The 19,433-nt window shown below is 41.8% G+C and overlaps 1 protein-coding gene across 4 annotated transcripts in view; it reads left to right on the top strand.

The window, feature by feature from the left end:
• Positions 1 to 19,433, top strand: part of AGGF1 (angiogenic factor with G-patch and FHA domains 1) — a 45,142-nt gene that overhangs the window by 8,065 nt on the left and 17,644 nt on the right. For all 4 annotated transcript variants that reach the window (XM_084833421.1, XM_084833420.1, XM_084833423.1 and 1 more), the window contains 3 exons: positions 2,190 to 2,378; positions 12,849 to 13,194; positions 18,294 to 18,405. In XM_084833421.1, the coding sequence (XP_084689547.1) occupies positions 2,190 to 2,378; positions 12,849 to 13,194; positions 18,294 to 18,405 (647 nt within the window). The remainder of the gene's footprint in view (positions 1 to 2,189; positions 2,379 to 12,848; positions 13,195 to 18,293; positions 18,406 to 19,433) is intronic.

Below are 19,433 nucleotides of genomic sequence, written 5' to 3'. Positions count from 1 at the left end.
GAACGTGTAAAGCAATGTGTAATATGTTTTGGAATGATGAAGCTCTAATCATTTCAAAAGGAAATGATCCTAAGTTGGTTGCCTGGATGGTATCAGTGGTTGTATGATCGTGCATATTTTAGCAGGTCTGCATTGATGTGTAGTGAGGAAACCCCAGCCATATTTCCCTCAGCACTTTCATATGAGACCAATTTGTGAAGTGAAGAATTTAGCGGTTACCTCATTTTAGATGTAGTTCTTAAAAGTTAATGGATTTTTCTTCAAGTGCTTCCAGTTCTGCTCTCTTCAAAAACCTTAATGAATTGGCAGCAAATACTGAACATCTACGTACACACAAGTAAATGTCTGAAGGTTTGTAAAAGACTCCCTTTCCAAGAAAGGTACTCTAAGTGGTTGGATATCCCCAAATTTAGAAAAATATATAGCAAATCCATGAAGGCCTCTTTTATCTGTAATAAGGTGGGTGGAAATAGAATCGGTAACCAATGGAAAACACTTGGTATGTGTGCTTCCATTTCTACTCGGTGAGCTTAAAAACATGCAAAGAGTGACAAACCAATTCTTGACCTACACATTGAGAGTCCCCAAGGGAAGTTTGCCCCATACTTGTTGCCACTAATCCCAATAATTGATAATTCATCCTTTTACTGAGGAGAAACAAACTTAGTTCATGTAGTGGGAGAAGGATGATATAGGTAGACTTAAATACTTTGGAGGGGTGAGTGTGAAGAAACACTCCCCAAATTCTAAATACAGGAAACTCTCAAATGTCAAAAGTTTATTGGCTCCAAGTACATACATCAAGTATGGTACTTTATTGATAGCCCAACTGTACGAAGTCAAGCTGCTAGATCCCTTGGACTGCTTGAGCTGATAGCATGTAAAGCAAGTTGTGACTCGAGAGCTGGTGTCTGGATTCTACAGATTGCTTCTAGAGGAGCCCACAAACTCCTTATTTGGTCTCAGATTGGTGTGGTGGAGAAATTGAGCTAGGAAAAAAAAGGAACAATGGAGGCACATCTGGAAAGGCAAGCCCCTGAAATCTGTTTCAGCACATATTAGAGAACTCCCAACGTGTTCAGTTACCCCAGTTAAGATGACACACATTGCTAGTTCATGTTTACTGAAATGTTGGAAGGGCCGTAGGCAGAGCAGGGGGACGCATATCTACACTTATAGTGGAACTGTCGGGGAGTGTCCGTATTCTGGGATAGGACCTTGAAAAGATGAATAAGATTATAGGACAAAATCTAGTGAAGGAATTACACTATTAAACTTATTTGAAGGTCAAAATAAAACAGTGGTCTCTAAGGAGCTAGTCAAATTCATGCTAGTGACTGCAAAACTAGAAATGGCAAAGGTCTGGAAAAGTACTGAGGCCCTTACCCTAGAAATGTACCATAATTTTTGGTGTCACATTGCTTCAGACAAAAAGTTACCTTTCAAAAGACTGAAAAGAGCACAACTGAAACCATGCACTTCTTTTGGTATGGCACAGTTCTATTTTTTACACAAATAGAGAATTAGGAAGAATACCTGCTTATTTGGGCCTGTGGAATGACAATTAACAAAATGACAACTCAATTACTATGTACCATATTCCTCTGCAAAGTATTTTCATGAACTAAATTGTGAAGTGTTGACTGTGATATGTCTTTGCCGATCCAGATTGTGATGTAATGAAAATAGGTTAAAGATTAGCGCTCGCATTTTAAAACGCATACCATTCTTCAGTCCCAAAGTCTGGTTGACTGAAGCATGTGTTTAAAGTTAAACATACTTCATTGTTTAGCAGAATGTGTGTAATTCACCCAGATGTGTCTTGTTTGTTTTTATTTATGCTTTTGACCTTTTGCTAAAGATTATTTTGTATTCATGCAGAAGAAAAAGCATACATAAATGTCAGAAGTTATTCTGATGGTCTTGCTGACATATCTCAACTCTCTTGATGCCTGGACTATCTAATTCACTATTCTTTTAAACAGATCATATACATGTGTGTGTAATATATAATGTATGATAAACTCTTACATAGTATACTGAAGCCTTTGTGGCTGTTACTCGTTTACATTTGCTTTGTTCTAGCTAACTTTCTATTTCCTTTTCTAAATATGCACTTAGTTTCACTTCTTGGTATCTTAGCGCACAGCTTGTTTATCATTTTAAGGGATGTGTTGTACTTGTTAAAGGAAAACCAGCTGTATTATGATCCAACCACTGGAATTTATTACTACTGTGATGTTGAGAGTGGCCGATATCAGTTCCATTCACGAGTGGATCTACAGTCATATAGAACTGGAACAGCTCAGCACAGCAAAGACAGAAAAGGCAAAAAGAAAAGAAAAGATGCAGAATGGCCTAAGGCAAATGAGCATAAGGTACCTTTTCAACCAGTGACTTTTTAGTAAATTAAAATGTGGTCTGTGGTGCACTTATGTTAACATTAGCATATTTCTGATGTCAGGTAAGCATGAACTATGTTTCAAAGAAAGGTTTATATGGTATAAATTCAATTTTTTAAAAAAATATACAGGTACTGGAAATTCTTAGATTTGTTCAATTGCACATTGAGATACAATTGTATGATATGAATCGATTAAGCGTGGGTGGGTGTAACGGGGAGCAGTAGGGAGGAGACTTAAATATAAGATTTGTAGCAATTTGTTATTGTACCCACAATATTCTGGGTACAGAATGTAGCTACAAATTGGTCATTAATACATTTTAAAGTTGGAAATGGATATTTCTAACTGTTAGAGGTATAATATTCTGTAACAAACATGTACAGTTCTGGAATACTCTCCCCAGGACAGTTGTGAGGGAAATTAGGTTTACTGTGTTCAAGAATATTTGGATAAATTGATAAAAGGTATCTTCTGACAGTTATTCTTGTCTCATAGGGCCAATTGAGATCAGCAAAGATTTTTCTTTCCCCTTCTTCTGGGGCAAGCCACAATTGGGGAGTGCCATCAGGGATTGCCACAATTGGAGCTAGTTGGTTTGTGTATGTATGGGGGGTGGGGGTACTTCCCAGAACAATGTATATAGATCTAGCTTTGATTTATTCTGACTAGTGGAAGGAAGTTCTCCTGTTGGTGTGATTAATTAGCAACATTGGGGTTTGCCTTTCTTGTAGACCATGGGTAGGCAACACAGGGCCCATGTGCTGCCCCTGCTGTGGCCCATGCTTCACCACCCAAATTCAGTAAATTCAGTCCAAAAAATGGCTCTTCCCCCCCTAAATTCAGTTAATTCTGTTAAAAAAAGAGGCGTCCATAGTGGCTACAGTGCACCCAAAGGGTTGAAACTAGCTTGCTAGCAGGCTAATTTTGACCCTTTTGACACTCCATAGCCACTGTGGATGCCCTTTCAACATTTTTATTTAATTATTGTTTGGTACCCATGGGGTGGGGGGTGGTCTGCAAGGGATCGGGGGCAAAAATGGCCCCTGGACCTCCCGAAGTTTCCCATCCGTGTTGTAGACTGACTTTGTTCACTTAGTTTTGAGTCATCTAGAATTTCCTGCTCCTGCAGATAATATTGGGACAATATATTCTTCTTGACAGGCAATGTACTCTTTCTTAAATTATATAGGAGGCTGATTATCCTGCTTTTGAGGCAGTTTGTAGTTTGCCATTTGACCACTCATCTCACTTATTGCCCAAACTCAGGATGTATGCACATCACAAAGGTGACATAACTGGAAGGATGTGTATCCTTAGAGGTGGGATATAAATAATTATGATGAACTAGCATCTGCCCTGCATTCTGCTGAGAACATCTAATTAGCAGGGCTATCAAACTTCAATTTGTATTTGGCCATCATTGATGAAGTGAATTAAACAAGTTTGTTTTACATCTATTACTACTGCTTATAGTTTGGCAGCAGTTAAGAGTAGGTAGATAGAACATTGGCATATTGGCTGCCCAACGCTGCATATATTAGCCTGTTATAGCCTGGAGTGTAGACATTTTTTAATAGAAAAAAGGCTTTTTACATCAGGAAGTTCATTCTGGTGTATTTAGCATGACTTGAATATACTTAGTTAAATAGATAGACTGTGTGGATGCTTTTATTTTAATATTTTATTTTAGTTAATTTGGCATGCACAATGAAATGCTTTTGAAAAGAAGAATGTTGACATAACAATGGTTTGGCTAGATTTGGGCTGAACAACTAATTAAAAAGTACTTTAGGTAGCAAAACAAAATTACAACCAGTAATGCTGCTCTCAGACTAAAACAAAGGGAATTCGGAAAAAGCAATGTGTCTTTGAAAGATTGAGCACTAAGGAAATGTGGATAGGGATTGGGAACTTCAGGACCATGAGTCAAATAAAGCAGTTGTACAAAATATCAAGCCTTGTTTTTGCTACATTCTCATGTGTTAGTCAAATGTCAACTTCTTAAGAGAGGTAGACAAGAGTTCTTATGGGAAGTGAAATCAGGAGTACACTCTCATGTTTCATTGCATGTACCAAATTCTTCCTTGGAGTTCTGTACAGGTCCATCAAGCTGAAAAGAGGGGAGAGAAACATGGATTTTTAAAAGAGTGTATGCCTGTGAAAGAAAGATTCTATGAAAATATTACAAACTTGTTAAAGAGGATCTTCGAAAGCAAAGTGAAAAGCATCCAAGCCCCATTATCCACTATCCACTTGTCTTTCTGTTGGGTGTCTTGGTAGTATAGGACAGGGGTGGGCAACTTCCATTGCCTGTGCTGGCTAGCGCTGATGGGAGTTGTAGGCCCAAACATTTGGAGGGCTGCAAGGATTTGGGGACAGGAGCGGTTGTGTACTATTGGGGAAGCAGGCAATTTCACAGAAGGCCTGAGTACATGTTACTGTACAGTTCTAGAGGGGTAGATTGTGAAGAAATGAATAAATTTTCTACATTCCATCTATAATCAGTAGGTTTCTGGGATAACAGTTTGATTTTTCAACTGACTGATGCAGATGTGTAGGCAGGATTCCTATGGTTGCCTCCTTACCTATGCTAACAACTCCTCCTGTCTCTGACAAGTACCCCCATCATTTCTTCCAACATGTTCAGCACAAAAATTCCCCACGTTGCTGGTGCCTCCTGCAAAAGTTGAAACTGAGGAAGAGAAACCACACGTCCTTTTCTCTGCAGAAAATTTATTGAAGGAAAGTAGGCATTGCTGGGGCAAAGGTGGAAGCAATAGAAAGATCAGACACTTTCATCCATTTGTGTGCTTGCAGACCTGTAGTCCTCTTCCTTCCGCTGTGGAATCTGGGCTCCCAAGACACACGGTGTGTCTCTTGTGTGTGGTAGCCTGCTCCCTCTCCTCCTGATGCTGGACCTAACCAGCGCTAAGCAAATTCTTCTGCTTGCAGACTAGAGCCTCTGGAAGGAGGCAGCCAGGTTGTGAATACTATTTTTATTTTCAGCAAATTGGCAGATTCACAGAAGATAAACAAGTGCTGGGAGCGGGGGAGTTTGCTGATGGGGCTTGTCCCTTCTCTCTCTTCTACCCTGACATTGCCAGACCGGCCTAATCAACCCTATCTCCATTCCAGATGTACATGCCTGAGAGACAATGCACAACCAAAATGAGTGGTTAAATGCCTTAGGAAGCCAACAAGATTCCTCTTGTTGAATGACTAGTTGGCTATTTATCTTTGGTACATCTGTCTGCAAGTGTTGCTGGGCTCTGAGGATAGCTGGCTACTAGGAAATGATTAGCTACCCAACCTCAAGGCAGTTTGGATCTCTGAGTATAGGATGATGGTTCTAAGGTTTTAGCTGCAATGCTTACCACTCACAAAGGAGATTCAGTATTGAATGCACTGTGCTAAAACACTTCTCCAAGTGCCTTCCTGATTGGAAGTGTGCTATGCAACAGCAAAGGAGAGGGCTTTTCAGCTGTGTCCCAGTTACAGAATGCCTTCCCTAAAGGTGTGTGCCTAATACCTACATTAAATTCTTTTTCTTGCCAGGTTAAGACATTTTTTTTCCCATGTTAGTTTTATTGTAGATTTTAGAGTTTAGTGATATGATTGCTGTTGGACTCCATTAGATGAAGGGCAGTATACAAACGTTTTAAATATTGAGTAATAGGCTCAGTTCTCCACATACCTTCTGGATATCCTTGATATAGCTCATTCTTCAAGCTGAATAGGAAGGCAGTACTAGTGTTGGTGTTAACACTGGTATGTTACTTGACTAGAGTTCTGTGCAACAGTGAGTTCAGTACACAGGTACCCTTCTGCATGCATGGACCTTCTGCTCACGAGAGGGCTGTTTTAGACTTTGGCGCAGAGCCTCACAGGAGAAAAGTGAAACTAAGGGCAGTATTCAGTTGTATCATTCCACAAACTCAAATACCACTAGCGGAGCTCCTCCAAATCTTTCAGTTGTGCAAGCATATTTATGCATTGCATTAGCAGTGTGTGTGCTAGTGGAGCACATGGCCCACTCCTGAAAGCTGTTGTGCGAACAGAACTTTAGTTGGATCCTCCCCTTGGTCCTAGTTCAGAACCTAGTTTTCACTAGTGCAACATCATTTGCACTAGCAGAATGACACAGTTGGATAATGCTCTAAATATAAATACGTTTTCTGTTTGTGCAAGCTTGTAGGTTGCAGCATGGGAATTGTTGTAGAGTTTACCTATAATAGCACTGGGCAACCTCACTTGTTAGCACTTTGCACAAGCATTTATGTAATTGCACTGGTGGCTATTTTTGTTCAATTCATGGTTTTTGGATTCAACCCATTGTGCTTTATATACATTTGGTCTGGGTGGGTAAATAGATTAAGATATTCCTCTGATGTTCACAAGTACTAACAAATGGATGCTGTAGTGCCTGCCTGTCTTCTGTAGTCCATGTAGTCTATGATTCAGTGTTTGGTTTTAATAAACTACATATGAATGATCTTTGTTGATCATGCCTTATAATAGACAGTGCAAAAGGTGAACGTGTACAATTTTGTCTATAAGAAGTTGTTTAAATTTGCATAATTGCCATGTAAGTAAGATTTCAGCAGCAGTATATTTATGTGAAAAATGCACATGTGCCAGTTACTTTTCCATGACTTTACTGAATTCTGCACTTCATGTTTTTGAGTGTAAGCAAGAAGTAATTAATAGGTATTGATAGCAGTTTTTCCATAACTACTTCCAGAATAGTACCTGCGCTAATCTATTACATCAGAAAGACAGGCTGGGCACTTTTGTCTTTCAAACTGTCACAGACAAGCTTTTCAATGACCTGAAGGCAATATTATAGCTGTCATTGTGGTAACAGGGTTGGGGGGGGGGGCTGTGGTGCCCAGGAGTTTTGGGGAGGGGGGGGTCTGTCAAGCTTGGGGGTTTTAGTACTTCAAGAAAAAAAAAAGTACAAATGTTCCCCTTGTAAAACTGACTCATCTGGATTTCCTAACTCTGACTTTAATGGCACTAGGGAAAGCAGCTCACTTCTCTTCTGTTCCTCTCTACCTCACCGCCACTATGTTTGTATAGTTCTCAAACTACCAATCAGGACTGTATAGTCCTGTATCAGGACTAGTGTTAAGGAATGTCCCACTAAGGGGGACATTGTTCCACAGAAACAAACATCTGTACACAGCTTTATTTTCACCTTTGAAAGCTGTTTTCCTCCACTGCACCTCTAGCCAGATTTTAAACACAAATAAATATCTACTACAATCTCTGTCCGTGTTGTGTATCTAATGAAGTAAGCTGTTCCTCTGCTAAATATTGCAGATAGTCCAATAGAATGTTGTGAGCTTCTGAGAGGTCCAGATAAAGACAGCCCACAACAGCCAGTAATGCAGTTAGTCCCATGATCAGTTCATATGCCAATTAGAATGGATGACCTAAATTAGCATCCTCCAAGAATGGCTGGGTATGTGATGCAACAGCACATCTGTCATCTTGCCAGGAAGGGCAGATTGGATGATCCTTTAGAGGGGTCATCCTTATTCACTGGTTACTTAAGTAAAGAACAAATGATAACTACTTTAAATAGAGAAGGCATTTCTGAAAGGATGCATTTATTATCTCCCCCAGTAAGAGGGATCAAATTGCCCACGCTCAATTTTAAAAGTCCAGATGGGCAATTGAACTTGTTCCCCTCCTCTGTGTGAAGGTTATGAGCTAACAAACTGAACATTCACCAGTTAGTGATTTGTCCATGACAACGGCCCTATGTGAATATTCTCCACTGCCACATCACCCACATATAGGCAGAGCAAATAAACAAATCCACCATGTGATCTTCCGTAGGCATTGTGATTCATCTGTACGTTTGGTAGCTCCGTGGCTGTTATAGTGGCCAAGAAATCTTGGGCCTCCCCAGTTGAGTCATTTGAATCCTGGCAGCCTTATAATTTGTTTTTAAAATAGTTTATTATTTATTCATTTCATTTCTATACCTCCCAATAACCGAAGCTCTCTGAGCAGTTCACAAAAATTATAAACCCAGTACTGTAAATGAAAGGTTTAGTTGTAGTGTTGCAGACAGTGAATTACTCTGCTGAAGCCAGGATCTGAGCCAGTGACTAGAAAATGGGGTGAGCCAGCCTTTACCGGCCCGGCCTTGGTAACCTATATGATGTTATACAAAGAGGCTGCCTCTCTGTTGGTGTTGTCTGAGGAAGGGATCAATAGTGCCAGTGGCTGCTGGTGTGCTGAGAAAGAGGATTGATACTGGATGGGTACCATCCAATGACACCCTTGTAGCCTTGGAGTTAGGATTCCTGGCCCTCTGTGTCTGCACGGCACTCAAGACTGGGTGTCCTGGCTACAAAGAAAATCATGTCTCTGTGGCTGTGCAGCTTTTGTGTATATGAGAAAGAAGCATATGATAGCATTTGATTTTTCTTGTGTTAAGGAAAATAGAGTTCCTTGTAATTTGGAAACAGTTTGGTCTAGAAGCAAGATGTTTCCATCGTACTCTTGACAGACTTCATTTTTACATTGTATTGTTTACTGTTTGCTGCTGTTCATCTTTAGGTACATCAGTTGACAGAAACCATGGCTAATCTGAAGATTTCATCTTCTGGATTGGCAGCTTCTGGTGAAGGTAGAGTTGTGACATGAAACACATTAGTCTATAGATATTTACAATTGATCTTGAGAAACATTTAACGTTGATCACATCAAAATATAATTCAGGATAAATCCTAATTTATAAATTTTCTATGATTGATTAAGAGCAGTTCAGATGTGCCTTAAAACACAATGGATAAAAGTCAGTGATTTTTTTAAAAATCAGGGAGCATGCGCACATGTGTCTATATATTTTTATATATATAATGTTTAGCTATAGCATGTTTCTTTTAAAATGAAACCTGAACTAAATCCAGACAATGACTCTCTTAAAGGACTACTTTTCTTTGTAAAGAGAGAGGCATCTTCAGTCATCAGACAGCACAGTAGTTCATGTATTCATATTATGGGAACAGAGACTGACAAAACATCAGACGCTAGTATCTAGGTGATACCATCCTGTATTTCAGCAACCACTGAGCCCATAGTATCTTATACTCTGATTTTATACCCAATTACCTGAGCTTTGCAATGTATTCAGTTAAAGTATTTTTTTACTACCAATTAAAGTGCATGGACATTCACTTCCCGTCTCATGGAGAAGCACTACCCCAATGGCTAACATCTCTTGGTACTTGTTACAACTCAGTCTTCTGTATGTTTGCTCAGAAATATATTTCATTTTGTTCAATTTGTCCAAATAAAGGTGCCTAGGATTAAAACTACTCTTCAAGTAAGTGATCTTGCTTGTCTATAAGTAGACATACTGCTACAGTATGAAAGACATGTGGGCTGCCTAGCCAGTGGTTTAGAATTATTCCTTTAGGTTATATAAAGTCTGTATTTAGTTACAAAGTTATTTTAATGGTTAGACTGAGCAACCACTTAGAATATATGCTTGCTCTGGAAATATATAAATTTCAAAATGATAAACTTGATTCCATCAATGATTTTAAATTCATCTTTTTTTCTTGGTGATTTACATTATTTAAATCAATCCACTCTGCTTGAAATAACATGACGGGGACGCTGCTCCTGTCTCCTCTCACAGGCGCCTCTTACCCCTTTCCAGTTGCTGAATGCACTCCTGTTTCTCTGTATTTCCACTGTTTCTAAATGGGGTGCCACACTACAGTGGTTGTGCAAGCTCTTTTTCACTGCAGGCTTTTCTGTAATTAGAAACAGCTATGGTGTCTGCAGTAAAAACAGCACAGAAGAGTGGGCATAGAGGCAGCAAAAGAATTGGAATAGCGGGCACCTAATGTACTTTGCCATATCTCCCTACCCATGAGGAGAGGACAAGTGGCAAACTGTACTGGATATATTAGCCATGATCTACTAATAGCAAAAAGCTGTACAAGTCCATCTCTGAGAACAACTTTGATAGGCTTTTTACAAAGGGTTTTTCCCCCCAAGTACAGTAGCAAAAGAAGGCAAACACAGCAGTTCTCACATTTTCCAGAAGGTTATAGCTATATGAATCCAGAAAGCTTCATTTATCCTTATGTCCTGCCTAAATAAAATGAGAGGGGACTTTTGGCTTTGTATGTGAAAAATGTCAAACCCACTGCACCTTTTCCAGATGTTATGAGGTGTAAGAAATTAACCAGGTTCACTTGAAAACACTTTTTAAACAATTTATTTATTTATTGTATTTTTATCCCGCTCCTCAGCCAAAAAAGGCTTCCGGAGTTGCTTACAATCAATGAACAAAGACTTTTTAAACAATTACAGATATTCCTTTTTCACCATATATTTGAAATCACACATTAACTAGTTATCTGGTAATCTATCTCCCAACTTACATAAAGGCCTGAATTTCTAATATGAAGATATCGGAAACAAATATCATCCATGAGCTATCAAGTCGTCTTCTAAGCTTCTAATATAAACACACATAATTACTCTGAGAATGGAGATTCAAGATACAGTCACATATCTGACTGGCATTCTAATAGAAGATACATACCTTGTTGAAAACATTAAATATCATGCATATTTAATGTGTGCCCACTGCTAGACTATGCTTATTTCCTTTCTGTGTTAAAAGGAAATATTGCACGTAGACCAGTTCTATGTGACTATGAAGAATACTTTTGACTTTAGCGTTACATTTTTTCTATGCTAAGTAGAGAGCATGATTGTATTTAACAATGCTGATTGGGCTTCTTGAATGACATGGTGAAAGATACAAATCCAGTAAATAAATTGGACTTCAGTGAGAGAAGGAAAACCAGCCTAGATGCCTATCCTAAGTTATGCTGATTTCTAATTAGGGTTATGGGAGAGAAATGCTAACTGGCATTTCCCACATGCCTGGGATGAATGGTAGGAACATGTTGGTTCTGAAGTCTAGGTAGTTCTGTTGATGCTGATACTTTTGGGAATCATCAGCAAACTGTTGGGGTGAGAGGAAAGAAATCAGAAATGTATCAGAAGTAGTTAGCATAATAATGAATAGGTCAGTTTTTAAGGCTATTTCAGACATATGAATCTGTGTTCAGCTAAGATGGTTTATGTTGTGAATGTGAATGGTCTTGGGTGTGCATCCTTGCAGGAATGTAATCATTTGCTAGCTGTATTTACAGTTCTACTCCAGTATGCAGCAATGAACGAGGGTCTACTGACAGTTCTACATGAGGCACTGTTGGACTGTGAAGAAACGTTATGTTTCTACTTCACATTAAGTTTCTACTGGTGGGACTTGCTTCCAAAGAACAGTGTCTAGGGCATGGCTATTAGTATCAAATGCTGGATGGACTTTTTCCCCTTAAAGTTAGGATGACGGGGATGATATATACTTCCATAATATGTTTTCATTTTAGAATTTAAGGAATGGTACAAGTAAGCTGCAGTTGTCCACGTGTACTAAGTGCCCCTATTCTAAACATTTTCACTAGTATAGTGCCAGGATGACTGGTGCTGAGCTAGATCAGAAGTCACTGGGCCCCATGTGCAGAGCTTCATTACTTAGTTTTTCAGGCCAGGATCTGTAAACAAGGTCATGTGAAAGGAGCAAGTGATCCACCCATACAGTCTTTTCCTCGAGAGAAGATGCTGACCTGCATAGTTTATGAACATTATTTGAAGGGACGAAGAAAGACTGTCATATGTTTAGGAGGGAGTTCAAATGATAGGTGCAAGTGTACACAACAGTGCTCAAGAATGGAACCATGGCTGGCAGTCTTCTCTCCCCCCCCCCCCAACAAATCTGGCCCAAGGAAGGTCGGTAGCAGACTGTAGAATGAACAAGTGGTCTACCTGCTTTCTGTCTGACTAGCTAATCCTGCTGTAGCTCCAGGCAGGCATATGGTTTCTTCTAGGAAAAGGAATGTTCTGTTTCCCATATGCTTCCTGACACAACCTGGAAATGATGGTTGGTTGGCCTGCTGGCTAGTGCAGTAGCCTGACCACTGAAACAAAGTAAATCAGGAACATAGAAACTGCAGTTGGGACAGGGGTGGAGAGGAAAAGAACAATATAGCAATCCTTGCAAATGCATGTCTAAAATGGATAGCATCCCTTGTTCTCTCCCCTTTTTTTTTTTTTTAACTAACGACAGAACCTCTGAAAAGTCAGCGAAGGTATTTGAAGATTGTTGGTAAACTGACTCTAATATACAAGCACTGAAGAGGACCTTTGGCCATAATACTTTATAATGTTTTAACTTAATGACCAGATACCAGCTGATTCTTCTTTTTCCTGTTACTACGCAAAATATTTTTAAATATACTAGCTTGCTTACCGATTTGTATCTAGTGGCTTTAAAAAGTCCAGTCATTTAAAAATCTTGCTAACATTCCTCAAGTTTGATTCTCTATAAATCTTCTTCAGGATGTGAACACAGATGAGCAAAAATCATCCAGCAATCTCAATTGCCTTTCTACCACTAATGAACTAAGTTCCCCAGAAGAGGAAGAATCTCCAAATGTGAAAAAGGCTAAGGTGGACATTGAAACAAGAAATAGCCTAACAGCCAAAGAATCAGTTACTGCAAATGGCACCAATTTACATCTTAACAAGAACACACAATATACTGCTATTATAGATGACAGTAAAACAGAGACAGAGAGCGAGCCTGAAGAAGGTGAAATTACCGATTCTGAACAGGAAAACTATAGCAGTGAAGATGAAGTAACAAGTGAAGAAACTGTATATTCAGAAGATACTGACAGTGAAGGTGAATTATGGATTTTTACAAAGTATTCTTAAATATTTGCATTTTGGGGAACAAGCAAAATAGGATGATGTCAGAAATTGAAATCTACAAAATAGATGTCTTCAGTGAAATGGCAATTTTTTTTTAATTTATTTATTTATTTATTTATTTATTTCATTTCTATACCGCCCAATAGCCGAAGCTCTCTGGGCGGTTCACAAAAATTAAAACCAAACAACACACAATAAAACAATTTAAAATATATAGAACATTAAAACCACAATATAACAATACAACCACAATAAAACCTAGCAGCAGTGCAGGAGTTTAAAATACAGATTTAAAACAGCAAAGATAAAAATTTAGAAAGCTAAAATGCTAAAATGCCTGGGAAAATAAACAGGTCTTCACCTGGCGCCGAAAGGAATACAATGTAGGCGCCAGGCGAACCTCACTAGGGAGCTCATTCCAGAGCCGGGGTGCCACAGCAGAAAAAGCCCTCCTCCTAGTAGCCACCTGCCTCACTTCCTTTGGCAGGGGCTCACGGAGAAGGGCCACTGATGATGATCTTAAGGTCCGGGCAGGCACATATGGGAGGAGGCGATCCTTCAGGTAACCTGGCCCCAAGCCGTTAAGGGCTATGAATGTTAACACTAGCACTTTGAATTGGGCCCGGAAATGGACTGGCAGCCAGTGCGGCTGGAAAAGTACTGGCGTAATATGAGCGCGCAGGCCAGTCCCTGTTAACAATCTTGCTGCCCTAATTTGGACCAGCTGAAGTTTCCGGACCGTTTTCAAAGGCAGCCCCACATATAACGCATTGCAGTAATCCAGACGAGAAGTTATCAGAGCATGGATAACTGTAGCTAGGCTATCTCTGTCCAGATAAGGGCGTAGTTGGTATACCAGCCTAAGCTGATAAAAAGTGCTCCGTGCCACTGAGTTCACCTGTGCCTCAAGTGACAGTTCTGGATCCAAGAGCACCCCCAAACTACGAACCTGATCCTTTAGGGGTTGTGCAACCCCCTCCAGAACAGGTTGAATATCACCTAGCCGGGCAGACGAACCACCCACTAACAGTACCTCCGTCTTGTCTGGATTGAGTTTCAGTTTACTGGCCCTCATCCAGTCCATTACCGTGCCCAGGCACTGGTTCAGAATAGCCACTGCCTCACCTGGTTTTGATGAGAAAGAGAGGTAGAGCTGGGTGTCATCTGCATATTGATGGCACCTCAGCCCACACCTCTGGATAACCTCCCCCAGCGGTTTCATGTAGATGTTAAACAGCATGGGGGATAAAATAGAGCCCTGTGGAACCCCATGGCACAATTGCCATGGCACAGAGCAATAATCCCCCAGCACCACCTTCTGGAATCAGCCATCCAAGTAGGAGCGGAACCACTGTAGTGCAGTGCCTCCAACTCCCAACCCAGACAACCTATCCAGAAGGATACCATGGTCGATGGTATCGAAAGCCGCTGAGAGGTCCAGGAGAATCAACAGGGTCGCACTCCCCCTGTCCCTCTCCCGGCAGAGGTCATCCCACAGGGCAACCAAGGCAGTTTCCGTTCCAAAACCAGGCCTGAAGCCCGATTGAAATGGATCTAGATAATCCGTTTCATTCAACAGTGCCTGGAGCTGTCCTACAACCACCCGCTCAAGCACCTTGCCCAGGAAGGGGATGTTGGCCACTGGCCTATAATTGTTAACATCCTCTGGGTCCAGGTTAGGCTTTTTCAGGAGTGGTCTAATTACTGCCTCTTTTAAAGCAGCAGGCACCACTCCCTCTCTCAAGGAGGAATTTACAACCTCCTGGACCCAGCTGGACAACCCCTCCTTGTTTGATTTAATAAGCCATGAAAGGCAAGGGTCAGGCACACAAGTGGTCGATCGGACTTGGCCAAGCACCTTGTCTGCATCCTCAGGCCTCAGTAACTGAAACTCATCCAATTAAACTGGACCAGACGGTGCTGTGAACGCCTCCACCAATGGAACTGCATTAATGGTGATGTCCAATTCATGACGAATCTGAGCGACTTTATCCTCAAAGTGCTGTGCAAACTTGTCACAGCGTGCTACCGAGGGTTCCACAGTCTCTCTCCCTGGCCCAGAGTGTAACAGGCCACGAACCACTCGGAAAAGCTCCGCTGGACGACACTGAGAAGATGCAATGCTGGTGGAAAAGAACTGTCTCTTTGCCACCCTCACCGCCACAGAGTAGGCTCGATAGTGGGCTCTTACCTGTGTTCGGTCAGACTCAGCATGAGTTTTCCTCCACCTGCGTTCTAGCCATCTCCCCTCTTGCTTCATTGCCCTCAGCTCAGGTGTATACCAAGGAGCTGGCCGGGCTCTGCTCAGAGGGAGAGGGCGCTTGGGCGCGATCGTGTCAACCGCCCGAGTCATCTCTGCATTCCACAGAGTGACCTGGGCTTCGACAGGAGCACCAGCCATACCAGCAGGAAAATCCCCCAGAGCCCTCTGGAATCCATCGGAATCCATTAATCTCTGGGGGCGGACCATTTTAATAGGTCCCCCACCCTTGCAGAGGGGAAAGGCTGCCAGGAGTCTAAACCTCAGCAGGAAGTGATCTGACCATGACAAAGGGACAGATGTTAATTCCTCCACTTTCAGATCACCATCCTCCTGCCCAGTCGAGAAAACCAGATCAAGCGTGTGTCCTTTTATATGCGTTGGGCCAATGACATGTTGGGACAGCCCCATGGTTGTCATGGCTGCCATGAAGTCCTGAGCCGCCCCGGATACAGCGGCCTCGGCATGGAAGTTGAGATCCCCCAGGACCATCATCCTAGGGGTCCTCAACACCAAGTCCGAGACCACCTCCATCAGCTCAGGCAGGGAGTCTGATGGGCAGCGGGGTGGGCGGTACACCAACAGAATCCCTAATCTGTCCTGGGTACCCAACACAAGGTACAAACACTCAGGATCTGCACTCGAATGAGCAGGAAGCCTGGAGAGGGAGATTGAATTCCTATAGACCACGGCAACCCCCCCTCCCCAACCCTCAAGTCGGTGTTGGTGCTGCACCGAGTACCCAGGAGGGCACAGCTGGGAGAGAGTGACCCCTCCTAGTTCCCCCACCCAGGTCTCAGTAATACATGCCAGGTCAGCCCCCTCATCCACAATCAAATCATGGATGAGGGAGATTTTATTTTGGGCCGACCTGGCATTCAGCAGCAGCACCACCAGACCTGAGGGCAGACTGGTAAGGCTGCCAGGAACCATCAGGTTGGGGGAAGAACCAGAAGAGGGGACAGCTGTAAGGTGTCTAGTCCCTCTTCTCCTCAGCTGGCCTGTTAATCCCCCAACGCCATACCTCCCCCTGCCCGTGACCACAGTTATGGTGGCACCTCCCCGACGCCCTGAGTTGCCCAATAGTCCTCCCAGGCACATATTAAAATGTTAGGGTATAAAATGCACAACAGTTTAAAAGAATATAAAAGATAAGAGATAAAAGAGAACAGCAGCTAAGAAGGAGCAGATAAAGTCCACGTTTGCCCCTTTCCCCTTGTTTTAAAGCTGCTGCCCTCTACTGCTGCTATTTGCTGCTGGTATTGTGGCTGCTGGTGTCTCTGGAGAGGCAGGTGGGTAGGGCTTCAGATCCTACGCGACTCCAAGTGCGACGCTAAGTGCACACTTAGCGTCGCATTTGGCGCAACGCCGAGGCGCTGCCTCTGGCAGCCCCGCCTTAAGTACCTGTGGGCGGGGGCAGAAGCAGGCTCAGGATCCACCTGGTGCAGCTGCTGGCTGGTCCTCCTTCCCCCAGTCTCCTTCCCCCACAGGTACTTAAGGCGGGGCTGCCAGAGGCTGCTCGGGAAGGAGCCTGGGGGAAGGAGGACCAGCCAGCAGCTGCACCAGGTGGATCCTGAGCCTGCTTCTGCCCCCGCCCACAGGTACTTAAAAAGTTGCCCAATATGCTCTCTCCATTGTCTAGTCTTCCAGTATTACAACTAAATATGGATTATATAACTGTAAAAACTAACCAGTGAATATATATTTTATGATGTTGCTGTTTATATGGATCTTTTTAGACAATAATTTGTTAGTAGAAACTTTTGCATATAAAGACTGGAGAGAAACTAATGTATGTTTGAAAATTAACCTTGAAGTTCTGTGTTCTTCATATACTGCATAAATCTACTTTTTCTTATGCATGGTACATATAAAAACATATCTGCATAGCCAGTCAGTTAAGAAGATGTCTAGATGGTATTGCTTCTGAAATAGCATTTTAAAAAAACAATATTTTACTAACTTTCATGGCTTGCTGTTGAAAAATGTATATATAGATGCTCTCTGGTCCAGAATGTTCCAAAGGCTGTAAACAACACACTGTGTCCTATATTGCCTGCTTCTGGAATACAGGAGCCTAGGGCTTGTCCATCTTTGTGTTAGTACTATCAGTCAGCGACCACTGAACATAGGAACATAAGCAGAATTGTGCTGGATCAGACTAAATGCCTATGTAATCCAGCATTCTGTTCCCTCCATGGCTGACCAGATGCCTGTGTGAAGGCCACAAGTAAGACATCATGAGTGCAGCATCACCCTGCTGCTCATGTTCCCCAGCAACTGGTATTGACAGGCATGCTAGTTATAGGTAACACAGGGCCAGGCTAATAATGGTAGGTAATAGGAAACTTCCTCGTCATCTGAACACATCTCCATGTTTCGAATCTCTAGTAGCTGTCATGTAGTTTGCTAGAAGTATGGATCCTGAAAATGGCTCCAATGTATTCCTTACAAAAACTCTGTAACAGCTGTCTTCAGTGCACCTTTCACCTGCACTGACAGTGGTGTCGTATCACTCTGGGAATTTAGCCCTAGCCTTCTTTCTGCTTTCGGAAATAGTGGGAGTTTTCTGTCTGTTGGCCTTGGTTGCTACTGGAAACAGCTGTTGTTAGTTACCCTTTGGGAAAATATGCTAGTCAGAATTTATTCTAGTGGATTTGCTTGTACACTTCATTTTTTCCACGGATTTGATACATTGGATAATTTGATTTAACTGATGTAGTGGCCAAACTCTTACCTGCTAATTCAAAAATCAAAGATGTTATGGGAAAAGTTGGCCTTGCGTTGCCTAATTTTTTTCTTTTATTTAGATGGTGACAAGATTTGGCCACCTTGTATTAGAGTGATTGTAATTAGATCACCAGTACTGCAGATGGGATCTTTATATATCATCACAGCTGTCAAACCTGCCACAATTGGAAGGTAACACAATTGGAAGTATATAAGAAAAATCTGGACATATCTGGGTTTGGGGGTTAATTTCGTATACCCAGTTTACTTATTTTACTTCAGATATTTTAAGTTTTAAGCAATATTAGCTGATAAGACCCCAAGTTCTAGTGAGCCTGATATATGTATTGACTATAATGCATTGATTGATTTACAAGCACCTTTGAAATAACACACTGGTTTTATGAACATACCAAAACAATTTTTGACAAGTTCAGTTTATTCTCTGACTCCCAAATAGTAGCATGTCAGGAATAGGTGCTAGGGCAGTGCAAAACTGGGGTGGTGCTGAATTTTCATTGAAGTCTGGGTAGGTGTCAAACAACGGCAAAATGCTATAGATTAAATACTATAGATTAAATGCAGCTATCCAAAATACTATATATTAAATGCAGCTATGCAGCTATCCTGCCCAAAGAAGTGGGCAGAGCCAGACGTTCCTGCCCCCTCCACTCCTCTGGGGTTTGCTGGGTGGAGTGGGGACTGTTGCACAGGGCGGCTGAGCTGAAAGGGGGGAGATCACAGAAAATCAGGTGGAGACACCTTCTGCCCCACTCACAGGTGTCTCTGCCCAACTTTTCATGAATTTCTCCTTCCAACTCTGCTCTGCCCCATGTCACATCCCACTCATCAGTGTTCCCTGACCCTCAAATACCATTTGGGAAGTGGAGGAAGCAAGTAAGCCAGCTTCTGCTCCCCTCTTTCCATGGGCAGATATCTGGATTCAACCCTCATGTGGTCTTTGGGAATTAGTGGACTACAGTAAAGAGTATTTCATATATTTGGTCTAGAACAATCAACAGTAAAACTACCATCCAAGAAGGCTGTCTCTGCACAGCATTTAAACTGCTTTGAAGATGGTTTTAATGTCCTGGAGTTAGAACAAATGTTCCCGAGATGTTGTAGTTTTGCGAGAGTGTGAAGAATTCCTTATTGGATATTTCCTATCACCTTCACAAAATTATACTTTCATTAATGGGAACCATAGTTAGTCAGAACTG

The sequence above is a fragment of the Heloderma suspectum genome, chromosome 2 (genome assembly GCF_057233095.1).
Source record: "Heloderma suspectum isolate Gila_16-S chromosome 2, 16-S_ref, whole genome shotgun sequence".
Lineage (NCBI taxonomy): Eukaryota > Metazoa > Chordata > Lepidosauria > Squamata > Helodermatidae > Heloderma > Heloderma suspectum.
This window is presented reverse-complemented; position numbering and strand designations above follow the sequence as displayed.